At 38.7% G+C, this 27,826-nt stretch overlaps 1 protein-coding gene across 5 annotated transcripts; it reads left to right on the top strand.

The window, feature by feature from the left end:
• Positions 1–314: 314 nt before the first annotated feature.
• On the top strand, positions 315–27,566 carry LOC148870030 (golgin family A protein). 5 transcript variants are annotated; one of them, XM_088967973.1, is made up of 4 exons: positions 315–481; positions 25,727–25,762; positions 25,981–26,110; positions 26,238–27,566. In XM_088967973.1, exons 3-4 carry the CDS (start codon positions 26,088–26,090, stop codon positions 27,304–27,306), a joined length of 1,092 nt encoding a protein of 363 aa, XP_088824099.1. In that variant the 5' UTR covers positions 315–481; positions 25,727–25,762; positions 25,981–26,087; the 3' UTR covers positions 27,307–27,566. The 5 variants fall into 5 exon arrangements, with proteins under 5 accessions (XP_088824099.1, XP_088824101.1, XP_088824100.1 ...); XM_088967975.1 differs by having other exon boundaries at positions 25,727–25,819; XM_088967974.1 differs by lacking the exon at positions 25,727–25,762.
• The last annotated feature ends 260 nt before the right edge of the window (positions 27,567–27,826 follow it).

Genomic DNA, 27,826 nt, shown 5'->3' with positions numbered 1-27,826 from the left:
TTTTGTTTAATTTTAAAATCAAAAATTAAAAATTACAAAAATAGATAATTGCTTTTGAGAAAAAAAAATGCCAGCATAGCACATTCCAACATATAGATTAAGGTGTGGCCACCATACATCCATCCATGGCCGTGATTTCACGGTTTTAGCCAATGGTGTAGCGGATTTCTTCTGTTCTCGATCTTTTACCAAAAAAGAATTCTAATCTATGCGATCCTCAAAATAATAGATTCCAATCCAATGATATATGGGTGTCCCATTCTGGCCTCTGTTTTTCTCTCTTATAATTTTTCTTACATCCACAAAATATGGAAAAAAATCAGAAAAGACAAAAGTTTGTCTGTCAACTACATCCCACAACTGCCTCCTCAGTTCCTCACTTCTTAAGTTCGACTGGAATCTCTTTTTCTTCTTTATTTTTTTGTTGGTAAACCGCCAATTCATTTGAAATAAAAACAGAAGTCAAACACCATTCTTTCAGGTATTATACTCTCTATCATTTTCGTATTTTCTTGGTTCATTTCCATCATTTAGTTCCTTTTTTTTTTTTTTACATTTTTTCTGATGAGCGGTGAAGATGTTGAATTACGAAGCTCTTTTGAAGATTGTGTTTATTCATATTCGTTCTGTTTGTGGATTTGACATTCTCGTTTTACACCATTTCGTTTTTCTAATTTCCATGTGCTTCGAAATAGATTATTAGTTGAGAAGTTCTGGGTTTCTAATATATTTTCATTTGAGATCATTTTTGTTCCTTTTTAATGTTGCTGGGTGTAGTGGAGAATTTAGGTACAGACTGATTGACAAGAAAAGGAAAAAACATATTTCTGTTTCATATACTAGTTTCTCTTCTGGTTTGAGTTTCTCGGTAAACTTGTTTGTTTGAATGAAATGAAATATTTGAGTGGCTTGATTTTAGTTTATCTTTTTTCCTCTCGAAATTTGATTTGAGTAGTAAGAAATCTGTCAAATGAGCTTATATTTACGTTCGAAATGAAATAATTCATGGTATTGGAATCAGCACTAGGCATGCTGTCAATATTTGGAAAACAAATGGAAAATGGTATACTTGTTGACATTGGCGTCCAGGGGAAGGATGGTGACTAGAACTACCAGTGCGTGGTTTTGATTAGGTTTATATTTGAAGTGGTGATGCGTTTCCCTTCTAAGGGTTTTTCTCAATTCATTTGAATATTTTGTAACCTGGCTTACTTCATGTTGATTCAGAGCACGGTGAATTATGGTCATGGAATCTGTTTGTTGAGTTTTGATTGTATTATCCATGCCTAACGATTCAGGACAAGAAAGAAGGAATTTCCCTTTGATTTTTTCAAATTAATAAGTTAAATCCCAATATAATTAAATTATTTAAAGAGAAAGTGGATAGGATATGATTAGGGTTTTGAAGCAACACCTGTCAGTCTCTCCCTTTGAAGATTGAAGATAGAGGCCTTTTACTGTTGATGGTCAGAACACATATATTTCATGATCTAAAATGGAGGCATCACATGCAAGTGGTAATAAAAGCATTTATTAGTATTTGTCTCTAGTTTAGATGAACTTAACACACACTAATCCCTATTTCCTTTGTATGCACTCAAGTGCTAAAAGAAGATGATATGACTTCTAAATCCCCCTTATAGTATGCTTTCAATCTCATTTCATTGAAGGAATCATTTATTGATTTTTATTTGTATGACTTGAGTATGGTAGTTCATCCTCAAACTCATCTTGTAGATATAAGAATGAAATTGGAATTGCTCATGACTTTCCTTGTTGAAAGCACATTATCCAACATAATCATTTGCCTTTATTGTACTTTAGAAGTAGTCAATATAATCATTAAGAAGGGCCTCTTCTTTATAGAAAAATGTTTCACTATTTGTTTCTATTGAGGGCATGAATATTTTTTGGTAATTTTCTTTATAGAGAGGCCTTAGGGACCATGAGGTGTTTGAGGTTGTTTCACTCCTAGGTAGAGTCCAGGTAGGCCTACCTGCTTCACCATATCCATAAGGATCATTCACTGGGCAAAACTTTTTCCTTGTTTTCCATGGATGACTTCCTTTTGGTGTGGAATGTGGTGGCAAATGCTACATCTAGAAATGAGGAATGTGTCTATTTGGATGGCTTAGCACAAAGTCTAATGAAGCTAATTTTGATAAGTGAATTGCAATCTAGGAAAACTAGGTACTTTTGGTATGTATGGCTCCTTTTGGAGATCATAAGGATGACTTTCTAGTATTGTTCTCAGGCCTGATTGGTATTGCAATGTTTTGAAAATCGTAATCATATTGTAATTTGTAGAGAAAGTTGAATTGATTCGAATTGTGAATTGTATTGTAAATCATAAGATTAGATCTATTTTTTACAAGCTTGTCAAAAAATTAAATATAGATATACTAAAAGCAGTGTTTTAAAAGATACGAGAGGTGTACACCTGGAGGCACACCTCCAAGCAAGGTGCCCCTAAAATACCCTGAGGCGTATGCCAGAGGCACTGATGTCTTTGAGGCATATGCCTCAGGTCCATGAGGCACACACCTCATACGCTTTTTGCATGAGGCATGCTAGAGGCATATGCTTCATGCACCTCATGCCTCATACAAAGAAGGCAGAAAGAAAGAAAAAAAAGGAAAAGGAAAGGAATGGAATGGGAGCGAAAAGAAAGAAAGGAAAGAAAGGAAAGAAAGGAAAGAAAGAAAAAAAGAGAAAAGAAAGAAAAGAAAGAAAAGAAAAGAAAAAGGAAGGGGAGGAAAGAGAAAGGCAAGAAAGTTTAGGCTGATGGCTCTATCCTAGACCCCCTTGGTTGGAGTCTTCACCCCCTAAACCCCCAACACCTTTTTAATGCAGCCCAATTTAGTTTTTTTTGTGCCAAGAGGATCTTGCTCCACTCTATCTTGCTTTCTTGTCTCTGCTTAGACAAGGCCTCCCCTTTCAACTAGTGTTATGCATCTTCATTCTTTTTAATACAAGACATCTTTCATAAAAGAAACAAAAAGAAAAGAGACCCTCTTTCTTCTTCCTCCTCATCCCCGTCTTGTTAAGGAGGGCTATGCCTCCTTGTGCTCAGGAGGCTTATGCCTCTTACATTCTGAACTATGCCTCTTGCCTCCAGGAGGTGAAATGCCTCGTGTTATGCCTCTGTGTTTTAAAACATTGATTACAAGGCTAAATGTGTTTGGGAAAATGATTTTACCCTATTTTTAATCCATACCTACTATATATGTACTTAAAATAATAGAATTTACTATTTGTACAATAGAAGCCTAAGATAATATAATCAAGTTTGGCTTCAAAGTTAAGTTATCCACATACAATGGCTCTTTAACCTACGTATGATGTAAAATAAACAATGTCTAATTGATCAAAGAAAAAAAACTCAATGTCTAGTCTTAAATAATGCAAGTAAATCATTTTCTAGTAAGGGGTTTAAAACATCGACTAAACTAAATATAAACTAAAAAGAATAAAAAGGACAATGTAGAGAAGTAATTCCTAATTGAATTGTAGGAATTGTATAAATTGTAAGGTTCAAACAAGAGTTGTAAGATTTTTGCAGAAAAGGATTTGGACATAAGATTCAAATCAAAACCCTTCGTAAGATTTTAACAACATTCTGCAAACTAAATCAATGCTAAGATATTGATCCTAAAATTGGAAGAATGCATTGAGCTACTTTCAAGGTTGGAAACTTGTAAAATTGAAGCTAATGTGGATAACATAAGTTGGTGGAAGGAGTGTGTAGATGTGAGATTTTCTATGATGTCTTTTTATGAAGCCATTCCTAGAGGTCAAGAAGATAATTCAGAAGTTGTTGGAATTTGGGGAAATCCTCTGCCACCTAGAGTTGAAGCATTTGCATTGCTTGTTGTCTTAGATAGTATATTAACTTTTTTATCATTTGAAAAATAGAGGCTATCAGCTCCCAAACATGTATTAATGATTAATATGTATAAAGCAAGAGGAAGACATTGGGCTCCTGTTTTTTGTTTGTTTGTTTGTTTTTTATTTTTGATAATTCACCTAATTTTTGTTTGTTGCTGGACAGACTTCACCTGGGACTTCTCTTTGACATTTTCTATAAGCAGAAATTCTGTTCAGTTTATCCAAAAGATACTTTTCATTATGGCTAAGGAAAAGAGGTAGCAAGAAGGAGAAAGCTATTTGTAGTATGGTGCCATTTGTAGTCTGTTGGAATATTTGGAAAGAAAGAAATAGATGCATATTTGAATATAAGAGTCGTAGAAGAAGGGAACTGGTTGCTGACATCTCACATATGATTGCAGGCTGTGCACTTGTGCATCAAGAGATGAAGGATATAAAAAAAAAAGGAAAATTTAGAAGATAGGTTGAGGTTGTCCTCGGTCCTAGACCTAAGGTTGGGATGAATTGTAACTGAAAGTTATATGTTTTTGTTGTTTTTCTTTGCATTGGTGAAATCCCACCACCAAGTTGGTTGTGACCTTTTCTTCACTGAAAACTTACCTTTTTTCCCCCATCATCAGTGGCTGGCTCAATTGCGGGGAGGTAGTCAAGAAGCAGGAAGAAGCTGCTGAGGGGATTGTGGCTTCAGAAAGGGGTCAGAAGTTGGCGGGAATCCTGGAAGAATTTGTGGGAATTTTTAATACAATTAGAAGATTCAGAACTCAAAAGATTAGAAAAAGTCAACAGCAGATTCCAGATTCAAAGGTTTTTGCGTGACTAAAAGGAGGCTTATTTGGCATTGGGCCTAAAAAGCTCGTCAAAAAAACCAAAAGAGCAGATAGAAGGCAACTAGAAGAAGGTTTCTCAAAAAGTTGATAAGAAGACTTTGTTATTGGGAGTCCTTTGTGGGGTGGGTGATAGGGATGGGTTTTCTGTGAGTGTCGGCTGTGGTTTTAGGGTCGGCCTTTGGTCTTAGTGTTGCTATGTTGATTTTTTATGTTTTTCTTTTTCTGGTTTGTAAGAGTTTTTGTTGTAGTTTGGGTTGGTTTATTGGGGTTTGGGGCATTCTCACGTGGTGTTCCCGGGTTTGTTGTTTTCTCTTGGGTGATTGCTTATCACCTTTCTTGTATCTTCTTTTTGTTTAATAAAATTTTATTTTATCTTAAAAAAAGATGCAAAAGAATTTCTTATGGAGTGCTAAAGATGCTGAAAAAAAGTACTATTTTGTGAAGTGGGATTCAGTGTGTAGGGACAGAAGAGATGGGGGTTTAAGGTTAGGAGAGTAAGGCTATTTAATAAGGTGCTCCTGGGAAAGTGTTTTTGGAGATTTGGTATGGAAAGAAATTCTCTTTGGAGGAAGGTGGTTTCTTTTTAGTATGGCGTGGAAGATTTTGGGTGGGATTCAAAAGAGGTGAAATCATCATATGAGGTGTGTGTGCGTGGAAAGGAATAACGAGTTTCCAGTCAGCATTCTTGAACTATGTATTCAAGGTTGGTCATAGAGCAAACATAAATTTTGGGAAGATGAATGCTCGGGCATTGGTAGGTTTTGTGATTTGTGTCCAAGAATTTATAGATTGAGCAGGAAGAACATACCTATTGCCAATTGTTACGAATTAATCGAAGGAAGAGTGGTATAATGTCCAAAAAGTTAGAAGGTCACTCCTTGATTGGGAGGTTGAGGAGTGCATAGGTCTATTAGCAAAGTAACATTTGGTGGAGCTGCAAGTAGGGAGAAATGATGTGAGATGGTGGAAAGAAAGTGGGAATGGTGTATTTTCTATGAAGTCCTTTTATAAAGCTTTGGCAAGGAATCAGGTGGAGAAGCCGGATGTAAGATGTGTTTTGCCCTAGGGTGGAGGCTTTTGCATGGTTAGTTACATTGGATAGTATCTTGTCTTGGATCACATCAAAATCGGGGGAGTTCAGTTGGTAGGGAGGTGCTACATATGTTTGACTGAAGAAGAGTATGAGATGCATTTATGTTTTGAATGACGTTTTTTGAAGTACATTTGGGGATACTTCTTTAGCCTTTTTAATCTTGATATTTAGGAGCCAAGATCACTAAAAGAAATATTTGCTTGGTGGCCTATCTTGAAAGGGAATAGGAAGAAAAAAATTGTATGGAGCTATGCTCCTTTTGTTATTTGAATCTTACCTCAATTTGACAGGGTGTCAAAGGATTCTCTTGGTAATGGATTTGGGTCATCATTAGAGTTGAAGTCATTGGGCTGATTCTGTTGTATTTAATGTCTTTTGATGTAGTGTTTTATCTTGGTGATCTTTCATCACCCCTTGGATGTATTTTTTCTTATTAATCAATGAATTTTCTTTTTTATTTGTTACCAAAAAAAGATAGGCCCTACTTCAGGGCTTGGGACTGGTGAGATCACGAGAATACAGTCATCTGATTGTTGTGGGAGACCCAGTCACAGTCATCAATTGAATGTTTGGTGATACCACAGGACCATAGCAGTTAAAACACCTAATCAGAGAAGTAAAATAGGGCTAATTCTACCAGGACTGTATTTTCTTGGGTCAGGACTGTACAGTATTTTCTTTTTTACTTGTTACAAAAGAAAAAAAGATATTAGCCCTACTTCAGGGCTTGTGACTTCTGAGATCACTAGAATACAGTCATTTGATTGTTGAGGGAGACCCAGTCAGTCATCAATTGAATGTTTGATGATACCACAGGCCCATGGCAGTTAAGACACCTAATCAGAGAAATATGTAGTCGATTCTACCAGGACTATATTTTCTTGGGTCCCAAGGTCAGCTTGCTTACTAGTTGACTCTAGCCAGGTAAGGAGTTAAGAGACTGTATCTGTATTGGAGTTATAGCCTTAAAGAGTAGTCTACTCTGATGGGAAGGAGTAGTAACTAACGGGGGGAGTAATATTGGGCTGGCTCCATTTTTGACAAGACCCCCCCTTTCAACTAATGTTATGCATCTTTATTCTTCTTAATATAACAGATTTTTGTTTAAAATAAAGAAAAAATGAGATCCCCACTTCCTCTTCATCCTCCTCCTAACCTCCCTCCTCTCAAGGAGGCTTACGCCTCTTGCATTCTGAACTATGTCTCACGCCTCTAGGTAGTGGAACACCTCGCGTCATCCTCCGCGTTTTAAAACATTGGCTATGTGTGTTGCCTCTACTCTACAACCAATGTATGTTGATGTAGCTATGGGAACTACTTTTTGTCACTGGGGGATATCAACATTTCACTCTCAAGTTCCTCAAAACTTGAGGATGAGTTTTTGGAACCGGGGGAGAATAATGTAGGAGTTGAAGAGTCAAAATTGTTTTTTTTTTTTGAAATTTTATGTATTTCTGTATTTTTGTATTTTTGGGCATAGGGGTATTTTTTCTCATTTTGTAATTTTTTGTGGGGTCCAACTGTTGCAATTGAGATTTTGGATATGAAAGATTGTAGTGGTAAGCAAAGTGAAGCTTCACCACAAGATAGGTAGATTAGTGATAAGTGTTCAAGAAGCTAATGCTACTGATGATTTAGCAAAGAAGGTTATGGAGGGCAGTGTTTCAGATATACATTGCTTTCAAGATCCTTTTCTTGCTATATGTGTTGTATCTACTCTACGATCCATGTATGTTGATCTAGCTATGGGAACTCCTAGGGGCATATCAACATTTCACCCTCAAATTCATCAAAACTAAGGAGAGAATAGTGTAGGAGTTGAAGAGTCAAAATTGGATTTTTTTTTGAAATTTTATGTATTTCTGTATTTTTGGGCATAGGGGTATTTTTTTCTCATTTTGCATTTTTTGTGGGGTCCATTGGTATGATCTTGTGTCAATATATAGTTTGTTTATGTTTAAAGTTTTAAGGTTATTGAACAAGTAGTATAAGACTTATCGAGTCTTCTTTGAATTGAAATAGGATAGTGGACTTGTGTTTTTGAGTTCTATTAATATTCTCATGAGTCTAGAGTTTATAAATATGTAACGTAAAGATCAATGAAGTTTATTGAGTTTTCTTTTTTTTTTTTTTGTGATTATGCTAATTGTGGCAAGTGATTTTCATACCTTAGAGTTATTCTAGGAACCCTGTAAGTGACTCTGGGTATTCTCTTTGTTGAGGAGAGTAGATTTCTTGTATCTGGGGCAGTTGGATGGCTTAGTCTTTCCTTTCTTTTTTTAAGGGCACCCCTATCCAGAATTTATCATAAACAGGGGTATTTTTGTAAACACATCTTTATTTACATTAACATGAGTAGTGGGCCGACTGCTTAAGAGGGCTAGGTCCTTCTAATCTACTCTCTAATCAGTTCAACCGGGTTCTCTTCTTTCAGCCCTTTTTTTCTCCTTTCTCCTTTTTCCTTTCTCCTTCCTCTTTCTCTTGCTCCTCTGCTCTCTTCTCTTTTCTTTTTCTTTCTGGTTTGCTGCCTTTTATTACTATTCAACTGTGATTACCATGTTTTCTTGATATCAGAGCAGATGAAGTGATTAGGGTTTCTTTTCTCCTTTTCTCCCTAATCGGCTTGATTTTTTTTTTCTTCTGAGTGTGCCACAACTATTGTTGGTGATTGGAATTGAACCCAGATAGATTTCTGGGTGATTTGTGATGGTTTATACCATCACAGCTGCTGTTAAAGGTGATTGGTGATGTGTGCGACCCTTTAGTGAACTCGAACCAAGAAGGAAACCATTATTTTATGGAAAAACTCAATCTGGACATACAAATTATGAGGTGACTGAATAGTGATGCTAAGACAAGTATTTCAAATCGTGAAGTGAAAGGTGCTGTTTTATGATCGTGAGAGTGACAAGGTTGGTATTTTTCATCATCTATTTGCTTTCAGCAGTATTGTTGTGTCAAGATAACCTTTGGAAGTGTTTGTAGCTTTGATTGAAGTGAAGACACAATGGAGTCCAAGGAAACTGTCATGATACCTGCAAACTTTATGCTAACCACCATTAAGTTGAATGGAAGTGGAAACTATTCTGTTTTGGCCAAATCTGCATAAGTATCTCTTACAGCCAATGGGAAACTTAAGTATCTTATTGATAAGAAGCCAGGGACTGAAAATTCAAATAACTCAGAGTGGATACATGAAGATGCACAGATTAAAATTAAGACTTGGTTGTGGAATTCTATGGAGGCCAAAATTAGCAACAAACTTATTTTTTGGACACGTCTAAACAGATTTGGGATGAAGTTAAGAGGTTGTATTCAGGTAGCAATAATATCACCTGAATAAATTAGTTGTTTCAATCATTTTTTTTTTGTTTACAGTATGGAGAAAGTCTCTTGAAGACTATTATTCTGATATGGTGAATCTTTGTGAAGAATTAAACATTTACCAACCTATCACTAGTGACGTTATAGTTATGGAAAAGTAGAGGAAAGAGCTATATGCTGCTAAATTTCTCTCAGGTAGTAAACCTGAATATGAATCAGTGTGAGCCCAAATTCTTGGGAGTCCAAAGTTCCTGATCTGGAGGATGTGTTCTCTAGACTTCAAAGGGCTAAGTTATCTGAATCTACTCCTTTATCAGATCGAGCTGCCCTTGTTGCTTCTAGAAGTGGTGGTTAAGGTATATTATGGTGGATGTGGCCTGTTTAGACCATATGGTAGGAGAGGTGATATTGGAGGTAGAGGTGGTTGTGGTCATGGAAGGAATACAACTACCAAATTTTGCACTAATTGTGGGTTAGACGGTCACACCATTGGATACTGTAGAGACTTGTATGGAGTTCAATTTTGTTCACATTGCCATTGTGAGGGCCATACAGTTGAGTATTGTTGTTTGTTGAAGAAAACAGGGAGTTACGCAAATCAGATCACTTATCATGATGGAATGGCTAATACATCTTGACAGACTATTGCTATAGATAATTATCTAGAAGGGGAACTATAACCATCTCGAAGGAAGAATATAATAGATTGATTGCAGCAACATCTTCATTCACTACTACTCTTGCTTAAACATCAGGTACTGTCTCCACTTGCCTTCTTTCTACCACATTTCCATGGGTCATTGACTCAGGAGCTACCGACCACATGGCGGGTACTCCATCTTCTTTTACCTAGTTTTGTTCTTTACTTTCTTCTACCCAACATGTTACCCTTGCCAATGAATGCACATCTCCAGTTTTTGGAATGGAAGTATCAGTCCAACTCTATCATCCGTATTTTATGTTCCTTAATTTCCTTTTAATCTTATGTTTGTGAGTAAACTGACCAAGGGACTAAATTGCTCTATCACTTTTTCCCTTCCTATTGTGTGCTCAAGACCTCAAGACGAAGAAGTAGATTGATCGAGGACATGAATCCACTCATCGCTACTACCTATTGGTCTCTACTACCTATAAGGTGGCTTAGGGAACATGGCTCTTCAGTTATCATCTTCCGATTTGTCACCTTGCCAGCTACACTATCAACTGGATCATCCTTCACTATAGACTTTTTGTGTTCTATTTCCTGCAATACCAGCCAACATTAGCTTCAAGTGCGATGCATGTTAGCTGAGCAAGCATCATCAGGCTACTTTTCCTCCTTGAGCTATCAGTCGTGTGTCTAGACCTTTTCAGTTAGTTCACTTATATGTTTGGGGTCCATGTTCTATTGTGTCATATGTGGGGTTTAAGTACTTTGTTACTTTTGTTGATGATTTCTCTAGAGTCCCTTGGTTATTTTTGTTAAAGGAAAGATCACAGTTATTTTCTGTATTCAAAGATTTGTTTATGGAAATAAAAACTCAGTTTGGCTTCAATATTTGTGTTGTTCAATTTGACAATGCAAAGGAATATATGTCTTCTCTCTTTACTAATATAATGAGCATGGTATTCGTCATCAAACTTCGTATTAGTAGACCTAAACAAAATGATGTTGCTGAACACAAGAACCACCATTTATTAGAAGTGACTCAAACACTTCTCATCCAAATGAATGTTCCCAAAACTTACTGAAGTGATTTCTGCTTACTGCTTACTGCTTGCTATCTTATTAATCGGATGCCCTCATCAATTTTACATAATCAAGTCCCTCATTTTGTTTTATTCTCTAATATTCCTTTGTTTCCATTGCCTCCACAAATATTTGGATGCAAGGTTTAAAATGTTGATGTCGGTGGAAATGTCGGTCATCCAAATATAAGAAACATGTTGGAAATATCGTATGGAAATATTGTAAAAATTATAGACATGGTGGAAACATTGTAAAATATGCAAACTATAGAATGATATGTTATGAAATGACACAAGGAACATAGGCACACCTTTTTAAGTTATTATCTTGCTCCAAATTATTAAACAAAACTAAGAAACTATGGTTATAGACAAAAGAATATGTTCTGAAATTTTCCTATAAACCTTAAGCTTTAGAACTCATAGAAAATGTAAATGGTTGTAATAGATCAACCAAACAATCTACTACAGGAACACAAACTATTATCTAACTTCATGTTTGAAATGAATATTGAGCTAGGTCAAAGTTGTAATCATGTAAGTTAGGTGGACAATAACTTGTTACTTCACATATCTACAATATTGTCTCCAACTTATGTTTTAATACTATCTCTTGTACTCCACATAGTACTGGTAGTGTTCATTAGGGAATATGTCAATTCTAGTAAAATTTCATGTTGCTACCCATGGAAGTGAAAATGGAAATATGTCATGGATACTATCTCTTGTACTCCACGTAGGTCTGGTAGTGTTCATTGGAGAAATGTCGATTCCAGTAAAATTTCGTGTCACTACCCATGGAAATAGAAATATGTTGTGGAAATATTAGGGAAATTGGGACATTTTAAACCATGTTTGGATGTGTTTCTTATGTTCATATTTTTTACCATTAGCGAAGCTTGAACCTTGTGCAATAAAGTGTGCCCTTTTGGGATATTCCAAAACTAAAAAAAAAGTATAAATGCTATAGTCCATCTTTTTGTTGTCACTTTGTTAGTGCAAATGTCACTTTTCATGAATCCACTCCATATTTTCCTTCCAATGGTCATTCTCAATCTTCTATCTGTTGTATTCCTCTTCCTGTTCCTCTTTGTAATTCTTCTCCATAGATTTCTCACTCTACACTTCCCAAGCCACCTCTTCAGTAGGTTTACAAGAAGAGGCCGCTGGCTCAAGCTCCTATATTGCTTGCCTTGCTGTCTACAGGTCATGGTGGTCCTCCTACCACATCCGTTACCACAAAGAGTCTCCCATTATTGAGCCACCTTTGGATTTGGATGTTCCCATTGCTCTCCGGAAGGGTAAACGTTCCTGTTGTCATTTCTTTAGTTGCTATTAACCATTGGCCTCTATTTCAGTTGGATGTTAAAAATGCTTTTCTACATGCTGATTTGGTGGAAGAAGTTTACATGGAGCAACCACTTGGGTTTGTTGCTTAGGGGGAGTATTAGGGAATGGTGTGTAGGTTGAAGGAGGCCTTATATGGCCTTAAACAGTCATTTCATGCTTGGTTTGGGAAATTTAGTAAGGTAGTTGTTGAATTTGGTCTCTTTAGGTGTTGGTCTGACTATTTTGTGTTTTGCATGACCTCTAATGGTGGTATTATTGTTTTTGTTATGTAGATGATATTGTGATTATAGGAAGTGATTCACAAGGCATCACCTAGGTAAACAAAGTTATTTTCTTGGAATAGAAGTTATGAGATTTGCCACAGAAATTTCATTGTCACAACGCAAGTATACATTGGATTTACTTGAGGAGATAGGTATGTTGGTGTGGATTTGAGCCGAGCCGAGCCAAATACCTGGCTATTTGAGCTCGGCTTGAGCTCAAATTCAGCTTGAGCCAAAAGCTTGTAAGTTCGAGCTCAACTTGGCTCGGATTGGCTCAAGCTCAATTGTGAGCCAAATGTTCTATAAAAATAAAAAAAAATTATACATATAAAAATTGTTTTTATTTGAAATACAAAAATTGTTTTTATTTGAAATATAAAAAATAATTATTATAAAAACTAGTTATTAGTATATATATATAAATATTATATATAATATTTTTTATATGCATAATATATGTATGTAGGCTTGAAGCACGAGTCGAGCTTTATTGGGCTTGAACTCGGCTTAGACCGAGCCTAATCAAGATTTTCATGAGCTGAGCTCAAATAGCTCGTGAAAAGCTCGACTCGTGGCCACCCCTATTGGGGTGTAAACCAGTGGCTACACCAATATAGGAAACTGGTTGGGAAGCTGAATTATTTGACCATTACTTGTCCAAATATTTGTTTTGCTGTTGGGATGATAAGACAATTCATGAGCTCTCCCCATATTCCTCACCTTGAAGCAATGTTTAGAATTATAAGATATCTCAAGGGTTCACATGGTATGGGAATTGTTTATAGAGATAATGGTCACTTGATTGCATTAAGCTTCACAGGTGTAGATTGGGCTAGATCACCGATTGATAGGAGATCAATAGTAGGATATTGTACTTTCCTAGGTGGAAACTTAATCTCCTAGAAAAGCAAGAAACAAAATGTTGTTGTGAAGTCAAGTGCTAAAGTTGAGTATAGGGCTATAAGTCAAGCAACTGGAGAGTTGGTGTGGCTTAAAAGTCTTCTTCATGAAATTGGAATACCCGTTAAATTGCCCATGCATTTACATTGTGATAATCAAGCAACAATCCATATTGCCTCAAACCTTGTTTTTCATGAGAGGACAAAGCATATAGAGGTGGATTCTCATTTTGTTAGAGAGAAGTTTCAAAGTATTGGCCGATATGCATTGTTTCGGGAGATCCCTGATACGCCCCTACAGAGGGTGTATCGGGGTTCTTAGCGGTTCAGGGGGTGGAGCCTTAAACCGGACCCCCTAAACCAGTTTTGAAAAAAAATTAAAAAGAAGTTAAAAAAACACTATCGATTACGCCCCTACCGGCGTATCGGGCTATCGATATTTAGAACCTTGGTTCAAAGTGGTGATATAAACACCCCTTTTATGAAAACTGGAGACCATTTGGCTGATTTGTGGACTAAAGCTTTACATCAACCTTAGATTGATTTCATTACTAGCAAGGGTCTATATGACATGTACACATACCAGCTTGAAGGGGAGTGTTGAGGAGAGTAGATTTCTTGTATTTGGGGCAGTAGGATGGCTTAGTATTTCCTTTCTTTTATTAAGGGAGATGTAAATCAGTCCTCAAATATTAGGTGTAAATTAGAAGATTAGAAGAACAAAAGGAAGAAGAGAAGTAAGAGCAACAACACAAGAGAAGAAGATGGCGAAAAGAGAAGGAAGAAGATGAAGACTCGAATTATCTTCCCTTTCTCCTCTAATCCTTTTTTTATTAAGCATTAATGTTGGAGTAATGACAAGTATGCCCTTAAGTGGGCGGCCAACTAGGCAGTAACATAAAGAGATTAAACAAAAAGAAATAACAGACCCATTAGCCAACAAGAATAGAAAAGATATTACAAGAGGAGATACTAGGACCCATTCGGCCCAGTCTCTTTACACTCCCCCTCAAGCTGAGCATAGATGTCAATCATGCCCAGCTTGCTTATATAGTGTCATTTTCCCTCTTGGAACTCCGTTGGTCAAGATATCAGCCAATTGTTCATCTAGTGTGATGAATGGCAAACAAACTTCTCCTGAGGAAACGCTTTCCCTTATAAAATGTCTATCAACCTCAATGTGTTTAGTTCTGTCATGTTGAACAAGATTATGTGCAATGTTGATGGCAGCTTGGTTGTCACAGTAGAGCATCATTGGCTTCTCGTAGTCAACCTCCAATTCTTCTAAAAGGGATCGTAGCCAAAGTAATTTTGACACACCATGTGCCATTGCCCTGTATTCTGCTTCAGCTGAGGATCTAGCAACTACAGACTGTTTCTTACTCCTCCATGACACAATGTTCCCAACGACCAGAGCACGATAACCTGAGGTGGATCTCTTATCATCAATACTTCCTGCCCAATCAGCATTAGTGAAAGTTTCTAGCTTCATGTGTCCATGTTTGGCAAATAGAATACCTTTCCCTGGAGTACCTTTCAAGTAACACAGAACCCTTTCTGCAATAGCTAAATGAGTATCTCTGGGAGAATGCATAAATTGACTAATAACACTTACTGCATAGGAAATATCTGGTTGAGTCATGCAAAGATATAACAACATCCCAAGCAATCTTTGAAACACCCCCTTATCAGATAAAAGCTCACCATCTGTAGTAGAAAGCTTATGGTTGGGATCAATAGGAGTGGAGATTGGTTTAGCTCCAAGTTTACCAGTCTCAGCAAAGAGGTCAAGGACATATTTATGCTGAGAAATGAAGATACTATCCTTAGATCTAGCAACTTCAATGCCAAAAAAATACCGAAGATCTCCCAAATCCTTGATCTCAAATTCAAAGTTGAGAAATCTTTTTAGTTTATTGACCTCTTGAGTGTCATTACCCATGACCACAATATCATCAATATAAACTATCAAGAAGGTCACTAGAGAGCCATTTCTCTTCAAGAATAGGGTATGATCAGATTGAGTTTGTGTGTAGCCAAAGGAGACAAGAGCAGCTCTAAACCTCTCAAACCAAGCCCGAGGAGACTGATTGAGACCATAAATGGATTTCTGCAGTTTACACACCTTGCCTTGCATTTCCTTCCCATACACCCCTGGAGGCAAAGACATATAGACCTCTTCATGTAGGTCTCCATTCAAGAAGGCGTTTTTAACATCAAACTGGTGTAGGGGCCAATCAAAAATAGCGGCTAGAGATAACAAAACCCCGACTGAGGTCATCTTAGTTACAAGAGCAAATGTCTCAAGATAGTCAATACCATACATTTGAGTGTAGCCCTTAGAAACCAGCCTAGCCTTAAACCTCTCAATAGAGCCATCAGAGTGATATTTAATGGTAAACACCCATTTAAAACCCACTGGTTCCTTCCCTTCGGGCAAGTCAACAATATCACAGGTATGGTTCTTATGCAAAGCATCCAGTTCAACATCATAGCATCCCTCCATTCAGGTTGAGATAAGGCTTCCGGTATGGACTTGGGTATCACATGGGAAATAACAGAAGCAAGAAAAGAGTAGTAGGAAGGAGAGAAAAGGCTGTAAGACCGGTGTTTGGAGATACAATGGGCTGTACACTTCCGCTTGCCCTTGCGGAGAGCATTAGGAAGGTCAAGGTCTGGGAAAGCTGTAGATGGGTCAGAAGAAGGCTGACCTGTTACCTCAGTAATGATGGGAGGAGCAAGAGGCTCTTCTGTAGGAGTGGAAACAACCTGCCCATGTCTGAATTTGTGCCTTTGGTACCACCTTTGGAGAACAGGAGGAGGAGGAATTATAGGAGAATGAGGTGGAGGAGGAGGAATAGGAATATCGGAGGTAGGTCCAGTGGGAGAAGTATACACCTCATGATAGGACTCAAGAGGAATAGGAAGAGGAACAACTGGAGACATAGCAAAGGGCTCTTCAGATTTCTCCCCCTCAGGAGAAATGCTAAAGAAAGGAGTCACCTTAGTAAATGTGACATCCCAAGATACAAAGCGGGTGCCACTAACTGGATCAAAACAACAATATCCCTTCTGTGTGGAAGCATATCCCAAAAAAACACATTTACGACCCTTAGGTTCAAACTTGTGCCTTTGATGACTGTGAACATGAACATAGCAAGTGCACCCAAAAACACGGAGAGGAAGAGAAAAAATATCCTCATCCGGAAAGAGTAGGCTAAAGGGATTTTGATGTTAAGGACCCGGGAGGGCATACGATTGATAAAAAAAGTAGCAGTAAGAACATCTCCCCAAAATTTTATAGAAACATGGGATGCAAACAGGAGGGATCTAGCAACTTCAACCACATGTCTATTCTTCCTCTCCACCAACTCGTTCTGTTGTGGAGTGTAGGAACAAGAACTTTGATGAATAACTCCAAAAGTTTCAAGATAGGCGGAGAGGGTTTCTCAAAATACTCCTTAGCATTATCAGAACGGAATATTTTGATCCGAGTGTTAAACTTGGTGGGGATGAGTTCCTAAAAATTTTCCACAATAGCTGGTACTTCATCCCTGGATTTCATGAGATAAATCCAAGTGTAATGAGAGTAGTCATCAATAAAAAGGATAAAGTACCTATAACCTCCCATGGTTGGCAATTGATATGGCACCCACACGTCAAAGTGAACAATATGAAAAGGAGAAAGAGATCTTTTATTGCTTACTGAATAAGAATGTTTACAATGTTTTGCCAGTTCAAACGACTCACAATGAAGACTCGATAAAGACACTCCCTTAAACATATCTGGAAACAAATGACTCGAAGTAGAAAATGACAAGTGACCAAATCGAAAGTGACATAACAAGACTTTTTTAACAGACTGACAAAACTGACTCTAAGGCAACTCCATGAGGTGGTCCCAAGGATCGATCTGGTGTGTCCAACAAGTATATTTCGTTCGCCTCATGGCCACTCCCAATCATCCTCTGAGATTGCAGGTCCTGAAAAACACAATGAGTGGGAAAAAAGGTTATGCTGCAATTCATGGGTTTAGTTAAGTTGCTAACAGATAAAAGGTTTGTGTTAAGTTTAGGGACATGAATGACAGAGGATAAATAAAGGGTGTCAGAGGTCTTTATATCTCCTTTACCAGAGGTGGGAGCAAGAGACCTATTAGCAAGGGATATTTTCTCTTTTCCAGAGAGAAGGTGGTATGAGCAGAAGAGATTAGACAGGCTGGTCATATGGTCTGATGCACTAGAATCAATAATCCAAGGGATTTTATGATTACCTGAAACTGAAGCATGATTTGTAGAAGCACGAATACTTGAGTGAGCAAATGCAAATGAAAATGATGTGTTGTTGCTGCCAAGTGATTTAGTAGCCTCCCATACTTTTCAAAATCAACCTTCATTGCTGCCAACTGCTCAATGGTTGATTTTTCTTCACTCTCCTTATTTCCTCCTTCAGGTATTGTAGCAACATTAGCTGTCTTAGGCTTTCCTACCTGACTGCCCTTCTTAGAGCTGTTGTTATTCTTAAACCTATCAAGAAGAAGCTCAGGGTGAAGCTTCCAACAAATGTCCTTTGTATGCCTCGGTTTCTTGCCATATTCACATATCTGCTCCTTTTTCTCAGTAGGACCCTTTGGCTTTATTTCAGCATGTGCAAAGTGTTCTGTAGGTGGACCTTGCAATTGAACCTGCCGCCTACTCTCCTCACTGCTTATCATAGCATATGCCTAGGTAAGAGTAACCTCATGTCTGGCCAGGATATTTTGCCTAATGATGTCAAACTCAGGGTTGAGTCCAGTGAGAAATTCAAACACCCTATTTCTCTCCACCAACTTCCTATACATTTCATCATCATTCGTACTCTCCCATACAACTGTCTCCATAACATCAATTTCTTGCCATAGGGATTTCAATATAGAGTAGTAGATTGCTACACTCTTCTTCCCCTGTCTTAGGTTCTTCACATCACTTTTCAACTTATAGACTATGGTTACATTCAACTTCTGTGAATAGGTCTTAGTAACATTGTCCCATATCTCCTTAGCCGAAGACATTCAGAGATAATGCTGACTTATATGAGGTTGTATAGAATTGACCAACCATCCTATGACAGTATAGTTCTCTTGCATCCATTTCTCAAATTCAGGGTCTGTCTCTTCGGGTTTCACTTTACTACCTGTTAAATACCCGAGTTTTCCTCTACTACAGACATAAATTCTGTAGACTGTGCCCAAGCAAGATAATTTGTCCCATCTAGCTTGATTGTGGTCACACCAGTCAAAACGGAATCTACTGAGCCAAGGACGAAAACCGACACTTGCTTGAACTCATTTCTGTATGGCTCCATTAATCAAACGAAAATCAAAGAATCAAAAATTTTGTCTATATAAACTTACTTGAAGTCAAACCAGAACCCAGATGCTTGAAACTAGGGTTTTACTCCGTCCAATTGTTGGGGAGAAAGAGAGAAGATGCAACTGCTCCTACCAGAACTTCCCAATCTCTTCCAATCCTGAACCACCTTCTTTAGGAGTCACAAGACACCTCCCAAGCACAGAGCTCCACACCCAAAGCTTCACCTTTACCTGTACCTTTGAAAATCTCTAATCGGCTAGGGTTTTGGGCAACAACAGAACAACACCGCTTTTTGGCAATATCTAGCCAGATTTAAATCTTCAAATCCTCTACTACCTCTCCATACACTCTCTTAATCTAAGGGTGTATGGAAAGAGGAAGAAGAAAAAAAAGGAAGAAATAGACCTGCTCTGATACTAAGATGTAAATCTGTCCTCAAATATTAGGTGTAAATTTGAAGATTAGAAGAAAAAAAGGAAGAAAAGAAGTAAGAGCAGCAACACAAGAGAAGAAGATGGCGAAAAGAGAAGGAAGAAGAAGAAGATTCGAATTATCTTCCCTTTCTCCTCTAATCCTTTTTTTATCAAGCATTAATGTTGGAGTAATGACAAGTATGCCCTTAAGTGGGCGGCCAGCTAGGCAGTAACATAAAGAGACTAAACAAAAAGAAATAACAGGCCCATTAAGAGAGGCCCATTAGCCAACAAGAAAAGAAAAGATATTACAAGAGGAGATACTAGGACCCATTCGGCCCAGTCTCTTTACAAAGGGTACTCCTGTCTAGAAGTTATTGAAAGTTGAACCACTGTAGTCGAAGTAGCAGAAAAGAGAAGAAGAAAAGATGCTGGAAATGTCCAACTGTACTTGTAGTCGACCATGCCTTTATTTATATATAAGTGAGGTACAAAGTACAAGAATTTACTGGGATACCCCTGATTAGTGATGGGACACCCAGAAGACTTAAGACATAAACAAGATTAGGCCCATTAACAAAGGCCCAGTTAAAGATAAGTTTAACATAAGAATGGGCTAATAGGAATTCTTCTAAGCCGAACACACTCAAGCCTTCTAACATATCATTCTAACACTCCCCCTCAAGCTAAACGTGGATATCAATCATGTTTAGCTTGCCAAGTATGTCCTTGAACTTTGTAGTTACCAGCCCTTTTGTTAATACATCTGCAATTTGCATTTCTGATGGAGTATAAGGCACACAGAGTTCCCCTGAAACAATTCTCTCTCTTACAAAGTGTCGATCAATTTCAATATGCTTTGTCCTGTCATGTTGTACTGGATTATTGGCAATGTTGATAGCAGCTTTATTATCACAATACAACTTGAGAGGACCTTTAGTCTTGATACCAAGCTCATTAAGGAGAGTTCTGAGCCATAAGAGTTCAGCAACCCCGTGTGCCATAGCTCGGTATTCTGCTTCTGCACTTGATCTAGCCACAACATTCTGTTTCTTACTGCGCCATGTGACTAGGTTTCCTCCCAAGAATGTACAATAACCTGAGATTGACTTTCTGTCTTCAATAGACCCAGCCCAATCAGCATCAGTGTAGGCTTCAATTCCAAGTCTGCTGTTCTTCCTGAATAGAATTCCTTTCCCTGGGCAAGTTTTCAAGTATCTTAGAATTCTTTCCACTGCTCTCATATGAGGAGTCTTTGGTGAGTGCATGAATTGACTGACAACGTGCACTGCATAGGCAATGTCTGGCCGAGTGAGGGATAGGTATATCAGTTTTCCTACCAATTTTTGGTACCTTTCCTTATCACAGTATTCCTCACCCATTGATTCTTGTAATCCATGGTTCGGTTCTATTGGTGTGTCTGCTGGCTTGCACCCCATCATGCCTGTTTCTTCTAGGAGATCTAGCACATATTTTCGTTGACATATGTAGATTTCTTCTCTTGATCTAGCAACTTCAATCCCAAGAAAATATCTCAGATTTCCCAGGTCCTTGATCTCAAATTCTGAAGCTAAGAACTCCTTCGGCCTCTTCATCTCTTTCACATCATTTCCAGTAATCACCATATCATCCACATAAACAATGAGAGTTGTAAGTTTTTCATCCTGTCTTCTTGTAAACAATGTATAATCCGCACTGCTCTGAGTGTACCCCACTTTCTTCATGGCCGTACAAAGTCTCTCAAACCATGCCCGGGGAGATTGCTTCAAGCCATACAAAGCTTTCCTTAGTTTACACACCTTCTTTCCAACATCATATCTAGGTGGGGGTTCCATGAATACCTCTTCATGTAGATCACCATTAAAGAAAGCATTCTTTACATCCAACTAATGAAGTTCCCAAGAGAATTTTGCAGCTAATGACAGTAGAACCCTGATTGTTTTGAGCTTTGCTACCGGGGCAAAGGTTTCCTTGTAGTCAATTCCTTCATTTTGTGTAAATCCCTTTGCCACAATTCTGGCCTTGTATCTTTCAATTGACCCATCTTCCCTGTGCTTTACTGTGAATACCCACTTGCACCCAACAGTGCCTTTCCCTTCTGGCAGGTCCACAAATTCCCACATTCTTGCTTTCATTAGGGCTTTCATCTCTTCATTCATGGCTTCTTTCCATCTTGGATCAGATACCGCCTCTGAATATCTGGAAGGGACACATACAGAGGAAAGAGCAAACACAAAGGAATGATAGATAGGTGATAAATGTGAGTAAGAGACATAATCAGCTATGAAATGCCGAGGGGTGCAAGAACGAACAGGCTTACGGAGAGCAATGGGAAGATCCAAATCTGAATTCAGAGAGTCAGAATTACCTTGGATTGCAGAGACAGATTGATTTGAGTTCAACTGGTTGCAATCATGAGGTTGAGGGCCCTTCTTCCTTCTATTGTATGTAAGTATCTCTTTCTCTTGCCTGCTGGGATCATCAGGAGCATCAGCTGAAGCTGGAGATGTAATTGGCACAGTGGGAGTCTCACTAGGTCGACCTAGAATGGTACAACTAGGAGTAGTGGAAGGTGATGAAAGGGGAACAAAAAAAGAGGGAGAATGAAAATCCTCTTCCATCCCACTAGTCTTCTCCTGAAGAGGATTCTGAGAAGATTGGAAATAGGGTTGAGACTCAAAAAAGACTACATCTCTGGTGACATTTTTTCTTGGAGACAGGATCATAACACTTATACCCCTTTTGCGTAGGAGAGTAACCCAAAAAAATTCCCTTTGTAGCCTTAGGATCCAGCTTGGTTTTCTTTGGATCCTTCACATGTATGAAGCATGTACATCCAAAAACCCGTGGGGGAAGAGGAAATTCTGGAAGAGTGGGACACAACACAGAGAAAGGGGTCTTCATATCCAGTACCTTAGATGACTTCCGATTTATCAGGTATGATGCAGTGAGAACAGCTTGAGACCAATATTGCTTGGGCACATTGTGCTGGAAAAGTAGAGCTCGAGCTGTCTCCATTAGGTGCCTGTTCTTGCGCTCAGCAACCCCATTTTGCTGAGGGGTGTAAGCACATGATGATTGATGTAACATGCCTTCGTATTCTATGAATGAGTTCAGGGATCTTTCAAAATATTCAGCTGCATTGTCTGAACGGAATTGTTTAATCTTCTTATCAAATTGTGTTTCAACTATCTTGAAAAACATCATAGTTATCCGTGGAACTTCTTCACGTCCTTTTAACAGATAAATCCAAGTGCGCCGAGAATAATGGTCAATAAAACTGATAAAATAACGGAAGCCATCAATGGAGACAATGGGTGAAGGACCCCAAACATCAGAATGGACCAAATCAAAAGGGGCTTGAATTTCAATACTAGAAATTGGATACATTGATCTGCATTGTTTTGACATTTGACACATCACAAACTAAACTTTGACTCAGAATGCCCTTACATAAATTGGGAAACAACATTGCTAAAGAAGAAAAAGACAAATGACCTGGCCTAGCATGCCACAAGTGCAATCTAGTTCTTGACTCCACACTTTCTGGACTAGTAGTAGTAGAAGCTTGCAGTGCTGAACTGACATCTGCATCAAAATAGTAGAGGCCCTCATACTCATGACCACTCCCAATCGTTCTCCTCGTCAATCTGTCCTGGAAAACACAATGAGAGGGAAAAAAAGTTATACTGCAGTTCAAATTTCTTGTAAGCTTTGAAATAGACAACAAATTTGATGTAAGACTAGGAACATGTAAGACTGATTTAAGAGAGAGATCCTTGCTTAGGTCAACCACTCCCTTTCCCGAGATGGTGGAGAGGGACCCATCAGCTACTCTCATCTTATCCTGGCCAGACAATAAATGATATGAGGAGAATAATGAGGACATATGTGTCATATGGTCAGTGGCTCCTGAGTCAATCACCCAAGAACTAGAATTAATGGAACTAGTTGCACTAAATGCAGAGGCTGTACCTGATTTGGCAAGAGAGGTGGAAGCTAAAGGATTGTTCTTCAGACGGGCAAATGCCCGACTGAGAACCTCTACCTCACTAGTTGTAAAGCCCAAGGTACTTGGTCCAGAGGAATCAGCAACCTACTTTGTGGTGGAAGAGGACATTGGCTGAGTACTTTGTGAGATGTCACTACTGCTGTTGGTGGCAAGATTCCCACTTGCTGTGTGGCCCTTATGTTGCCTTTTTTCCTTTCTCAGAGCAGCTGGCTTCAGATGAGGGTACAAGACCCAACATTTATCCTTTGTGTGTTTCTCACCACCACAATGGGTACACTTGAGCGACTTCTTGTCTGAAAATCTGCTTCCCTTAGTGGAGACTAAGGCTGAATGTTCTCCAGATAGTTCTGTTGCTTGTGTCTGGGAGTCAACCTGCATCTCCTTTCTCCTTACTTCTTCATTCCTCACCAGGTAATAAACATGATGAAGCTCAGGTAATTCATCTCTCCCTAGAATCTGTGACCTTACACCTTCATATATAGGGTCTAAGCCTGATAGGAACTTGAAGGCTCTGCCCTCCTCAATCTGCTTGTCATGCCTCTCCTTATCCCTGGCATTTTCCCAATCCAAAATCATGTGATGGTCAAGCTCTTCCTAGAGACCTTCCAGTGCTGCAAAGTATGTTGCCACAGACATGTCTCCTTGCCTTAGGGCTGCAATGTCTTGGTTCAGCCTATAGATTCTAGCATTATTCTTCTTTTGGCCATATGTCTTAGATACTTTCTCCCAGATTTTAGTGGCTGTAGGAAAATGATGAACAGTTTTGGCCACCCGAAGAGTCATGAAGGCCAGCAACCAAGATATAACTGTGGCATTTTCCTTGCGCCACACAATGTATTCAGGGCTGCTGATTTCTGGTTCCTTTTTATCTCCATCCAAATAACCTGTGAGTTCACGAGAGGTAATGAATAGTCTTGCTGAGACAGACCACTCTCTAAAGTTATACTCATCCAATAGCACACTTGTAATCTGCAAGCTATGCAGATTAGGGTTCTCCAAGTTTGAGGACCTTATAACAGGTCTGTTATCTTTAGAGGAAACTTCACCGGATAATGATGACATCCTGACTTCGGTCAAGGAGTTGTTCACAGCACTGTTGGGTGGTTCTGGTTAGGGCTGGCCGAAGTAGTCACAGAGTTCATAGTGCTGATAGCACACCAGATAGGCTTCACTTGGACTAAATCAGTTCGGGTACAGCAACAAGGAAAAGTCTGTAACTGAACCAGTTCACAGAGATGGAGTAGGGCTAGTATCCAACCTGGAAATGATCTGTAACTGAAGTCTCCACAGTTCTGTAAAGGTCTTTCTGAACCAGTTCTGATGCAGGTTCTGATTAGCCGAAGTAACCTCAGCAGGTCCTGACAGCTCGCAACACAGTTTCAGATTTGCCGAGACTGTCACAGTTCTGATGCAGTTCTGTTACAGCGGCAAAGGTGTTATGGGCTGGTAACCGACCTGTGCTAAGCAGACTCCACTTGAACTTCGAGTACTGCAGCTGTAAAGGGAGTTCCCCTCCTTACAGACAACACTAGGACTGCTGAAATCAGTCCTCAACTAGGTCTGTCCTATACAGACCTCTACTTAGCAGCCGAATAGCTGCTAACTACTAGAAACTAGTAGGACTCCAGCTTCAGGGTCTTATCTCCCTTGCGCCCTACAACCAAGGGAAACCCTAGCTCGAACCTTGTGTTGTTCTCCTGCAACCCTAGGGTTTCACAGCAGCAACTCAGATAAAAAAAATGAAATGCAGCAAGGAGGAGATGGCGTTGGCAGTAACCAGGAAGGTGCTCAATGCTCTGATACCATGAAAGCTGAACCACTGTAGTCGAAGTAGCAGAAAAGAGAAGAAGAAAAGATGCTGGAAATGTCGAACTGTACTTGCAGTCGACCATGCCTTTATTTATATATAAGTGAAGTACAAAGTACAAGAATTTACTGGGATACCCCTGATTAGTGATGGGACACCCAGAAGACTTAAGATATAAACAAGATTAGGCCCAGTTACAAGATAAGTTTAACATAAGAATGGGCTAATAGGAATTCTTATAAGCCGAACACACTCAAGACTTCTAACATATCATTCTAACAGTTATCATAAGCAAGAGTATTTTTGTAAACACATCTTTATTTACATTAATATAAGTGGTGAGCTGACTGGTTAAGAGGGTTAGATCCATCTAATCTACTCTGTAATCAGTTTGACTCGATTCTCTTCTCTCAGCCCTTTTTTCTCCTTTCTCCTTCCTCTTTCTCTTCCTTCTCTGATCTCTTCTCTTTTCTTTTCTTTCTGGTTTGCTGCCTTTTATTACTGTTTGACTGTGATTATCATGCTTATACCTTCAAGAAGCTATTATAGCCATCAGTGGCCATAAATTTCTGACCAAAGAAGACCATTCAACATTCTCTAGGGACCGGAATTTAGCAGGTCCTACATCTCTTTTTTGAGTATTTTACTGTAATGTCTGTCACATTTTATTTGGAGTTTTATCATTATCTAGATGGTGTCACATCAGTTGTCTACTTGGATGTTTTGAAATTACTGGTCATCTATGAATGCTTGAGCCTTGTCTGAGTGCAGGCTTTGTTTTGCGATGCTAGAGAGCAGGGTCTGAAGGTGCGCATTCCTTAATCATGGGATTTATATCTTTCTTGTGTTTTCTGCACATGCCAGGTGTTGTCTTACGTGTACAATGAAAATTTATCTTGATGTTCCTATGTCATAGAAGCCGCTGTTAGTTTTGCTTGATTTGTATGTTATTCATTGCAATATCTTGTTTCCTGCACAACTGTTCAATATTATTAAATAGTTAATGATGCCATTGGATGACACAGGGCCAAAACTTCTGGTTCCACTGGATTGATAGAGGCCAGACTCTTTTTAGTAGACCTTGTACATTCTTCAAAAGGTGCAGCATCAGTGGAGTGGGCACAGGAGCTTTATGGGCACAACATTTGTGTTGATGTAAAAAAATCCTTGGTCGTCAGATCTCTCTCTCTCTCTCTCCATCCATGAATTTATCTGTATTCCCATGTTCTCTTTCACATGCATCTTCTGCATCTTTACTTCCAGCCATTGTCTGTTCTTTCAGACCAATATCCTTATCCACTGCAAGAAAACCCACCTCTGCAATAATCTCTGCAAGAGACAGAATCATAGATTTTGGAAAATACAAAGGGAAGATGCTGGGAACTCTCCCTTCAAAGTACCTCAAGTGGATCTCTAAAAATCTCAGAGCTCGTGATTTTGAAGAATGGGCAAAGCTTGCAGATGAAGTTTTACAAGACCCAGTTTACAGAGATAGGTTAGAATGGGAATATGCAGATAAAATCCTAAATGGTGATGATTCAAGGGCTTCAAGAACAGAGAGTCCTGTTTCAGATCTTCTAGAAATTAGTGAGAGATTTGGTTGGAATAATGAAGACAAGGTTGCATGGAGTAGAATCAACTTTGAACTTCTTGGAACTTCAAAAGGTGGTCGGATACCGAGAAATGGAATTAAAAAGGATGAAGAGCTTAGTGGTTCCAGGAAAACAAGACTTCAGGTTTCCCAGGTTGAAGGGAGGGTTCCTTTGAAAAAGGACTTGGGATTGGAAAGGGAGAAGAAATATAAAGTTAGTTTTCTGAGTACAGATTCAAGGGATCCTAAGATTGAACAAATGTGCACTTTTGGGAAGGATTTGGGTCTGAAAAATGAGAAAAAATCAAGTTCTCTAATAACAAGTTCTAGTTTTTTAAAGACTAAAGAGACAGGTGTTCCTTCGAAGAGTAATCTGAATTTCCAAGAAGGAAAGTTGGGACTTCCGAATAAGCAGTCTGTGGTTCCTGATGTTGCAGTGCAGAGGAAGGTAGGTTTTCTGAGGAAAGGTTTTAGGGTTTCTTTTGCTGCAGAAGGGGAGGCTTTTGAAGAGGAGAGTAATGTTACAGTGAGACGGGAAGAGAGGAGAGAAAGACAAAGACTGAAGAGAAGTCTTCAATTGAACAAATTGAGAACAGAAATTAGGGGAAAAGATAAAGATAGAGCGAATGATGATGATAGCAAGATCGTATTTCAATCTAATAAAGATCAAGCTGAGGATAAGATGGTGGTGAACCGTAGTCCTTTCCCTGGACGTGAAGCCCTTCTGAAAAAAGTTCTCAGTAATAGAAGAGGTTTATAATCCTCTTTGCTTAACCATGCACTAGCAGAATGCTCGGGCAGGAGTGCAGGCTGCATATCACCAGATAATGAATCTGTTGTTTAACAAGTAATGTTGAAGATATATGATAATTTACCAAGGCAACTTCGTTTTAAACTAATACATTTGGAATGAGATCACATGTTTTGACTTAATTTGGACCTTAACATCTTGTAGGATATGCAGTCCTGTAAGAGATCTTGATTCAATTAAAGGTGCTGACCTGAGAGTTTCTTGTTTCAGGGTTTGGGGCTAACCGGTTAGAATATTGGGTCAATATTATTTATTATGAGTTCGCACTCAACCAGATTTTAAAACAAAAAGAAAAAGAAAGTATGCGCAACTGAAAACACCATCCAATGAAACATAATTCAATTGAATAACTAAGGCTGAGTTTGGATAAGCTTTCAGATTTGTGCTTTTCTGGGGCTTAAGTGTTTTGGCTTTAGATTATTATGTCTTTAAAAGTTACTCTTGCTGAATGCTCAAAACACGATTTGGC

Source organism: Nelumbo lutea, chromosome 2 (assembly GCF_056320005.1).
Source record: "Nelumbo lutea isolate HS-2025 chromosome 2, American lotus-T2T, whole genome shotgun sequence".
Classification (NCBI taxonomy): Eukaryota; Viridiplantae; Streptophyta; class Magnoliopsida; order Proteales; family Nelumbonaceae; genus Nelumbo; species Nelumbo lutea.
Note: the sequence above shows the minus strand (reverse complement) of the source record. Positions and strands in the feature narration are given on the sequence as shown.

Coding starts and splice junctions, on each gene's coding strand:
- LOC148870030 (XM_088967971.1), top strand. CDS start 26,158: ATGAATTTATCTGTATTCCCATGTTCTCTTTCACATGCATCTTCTGCA.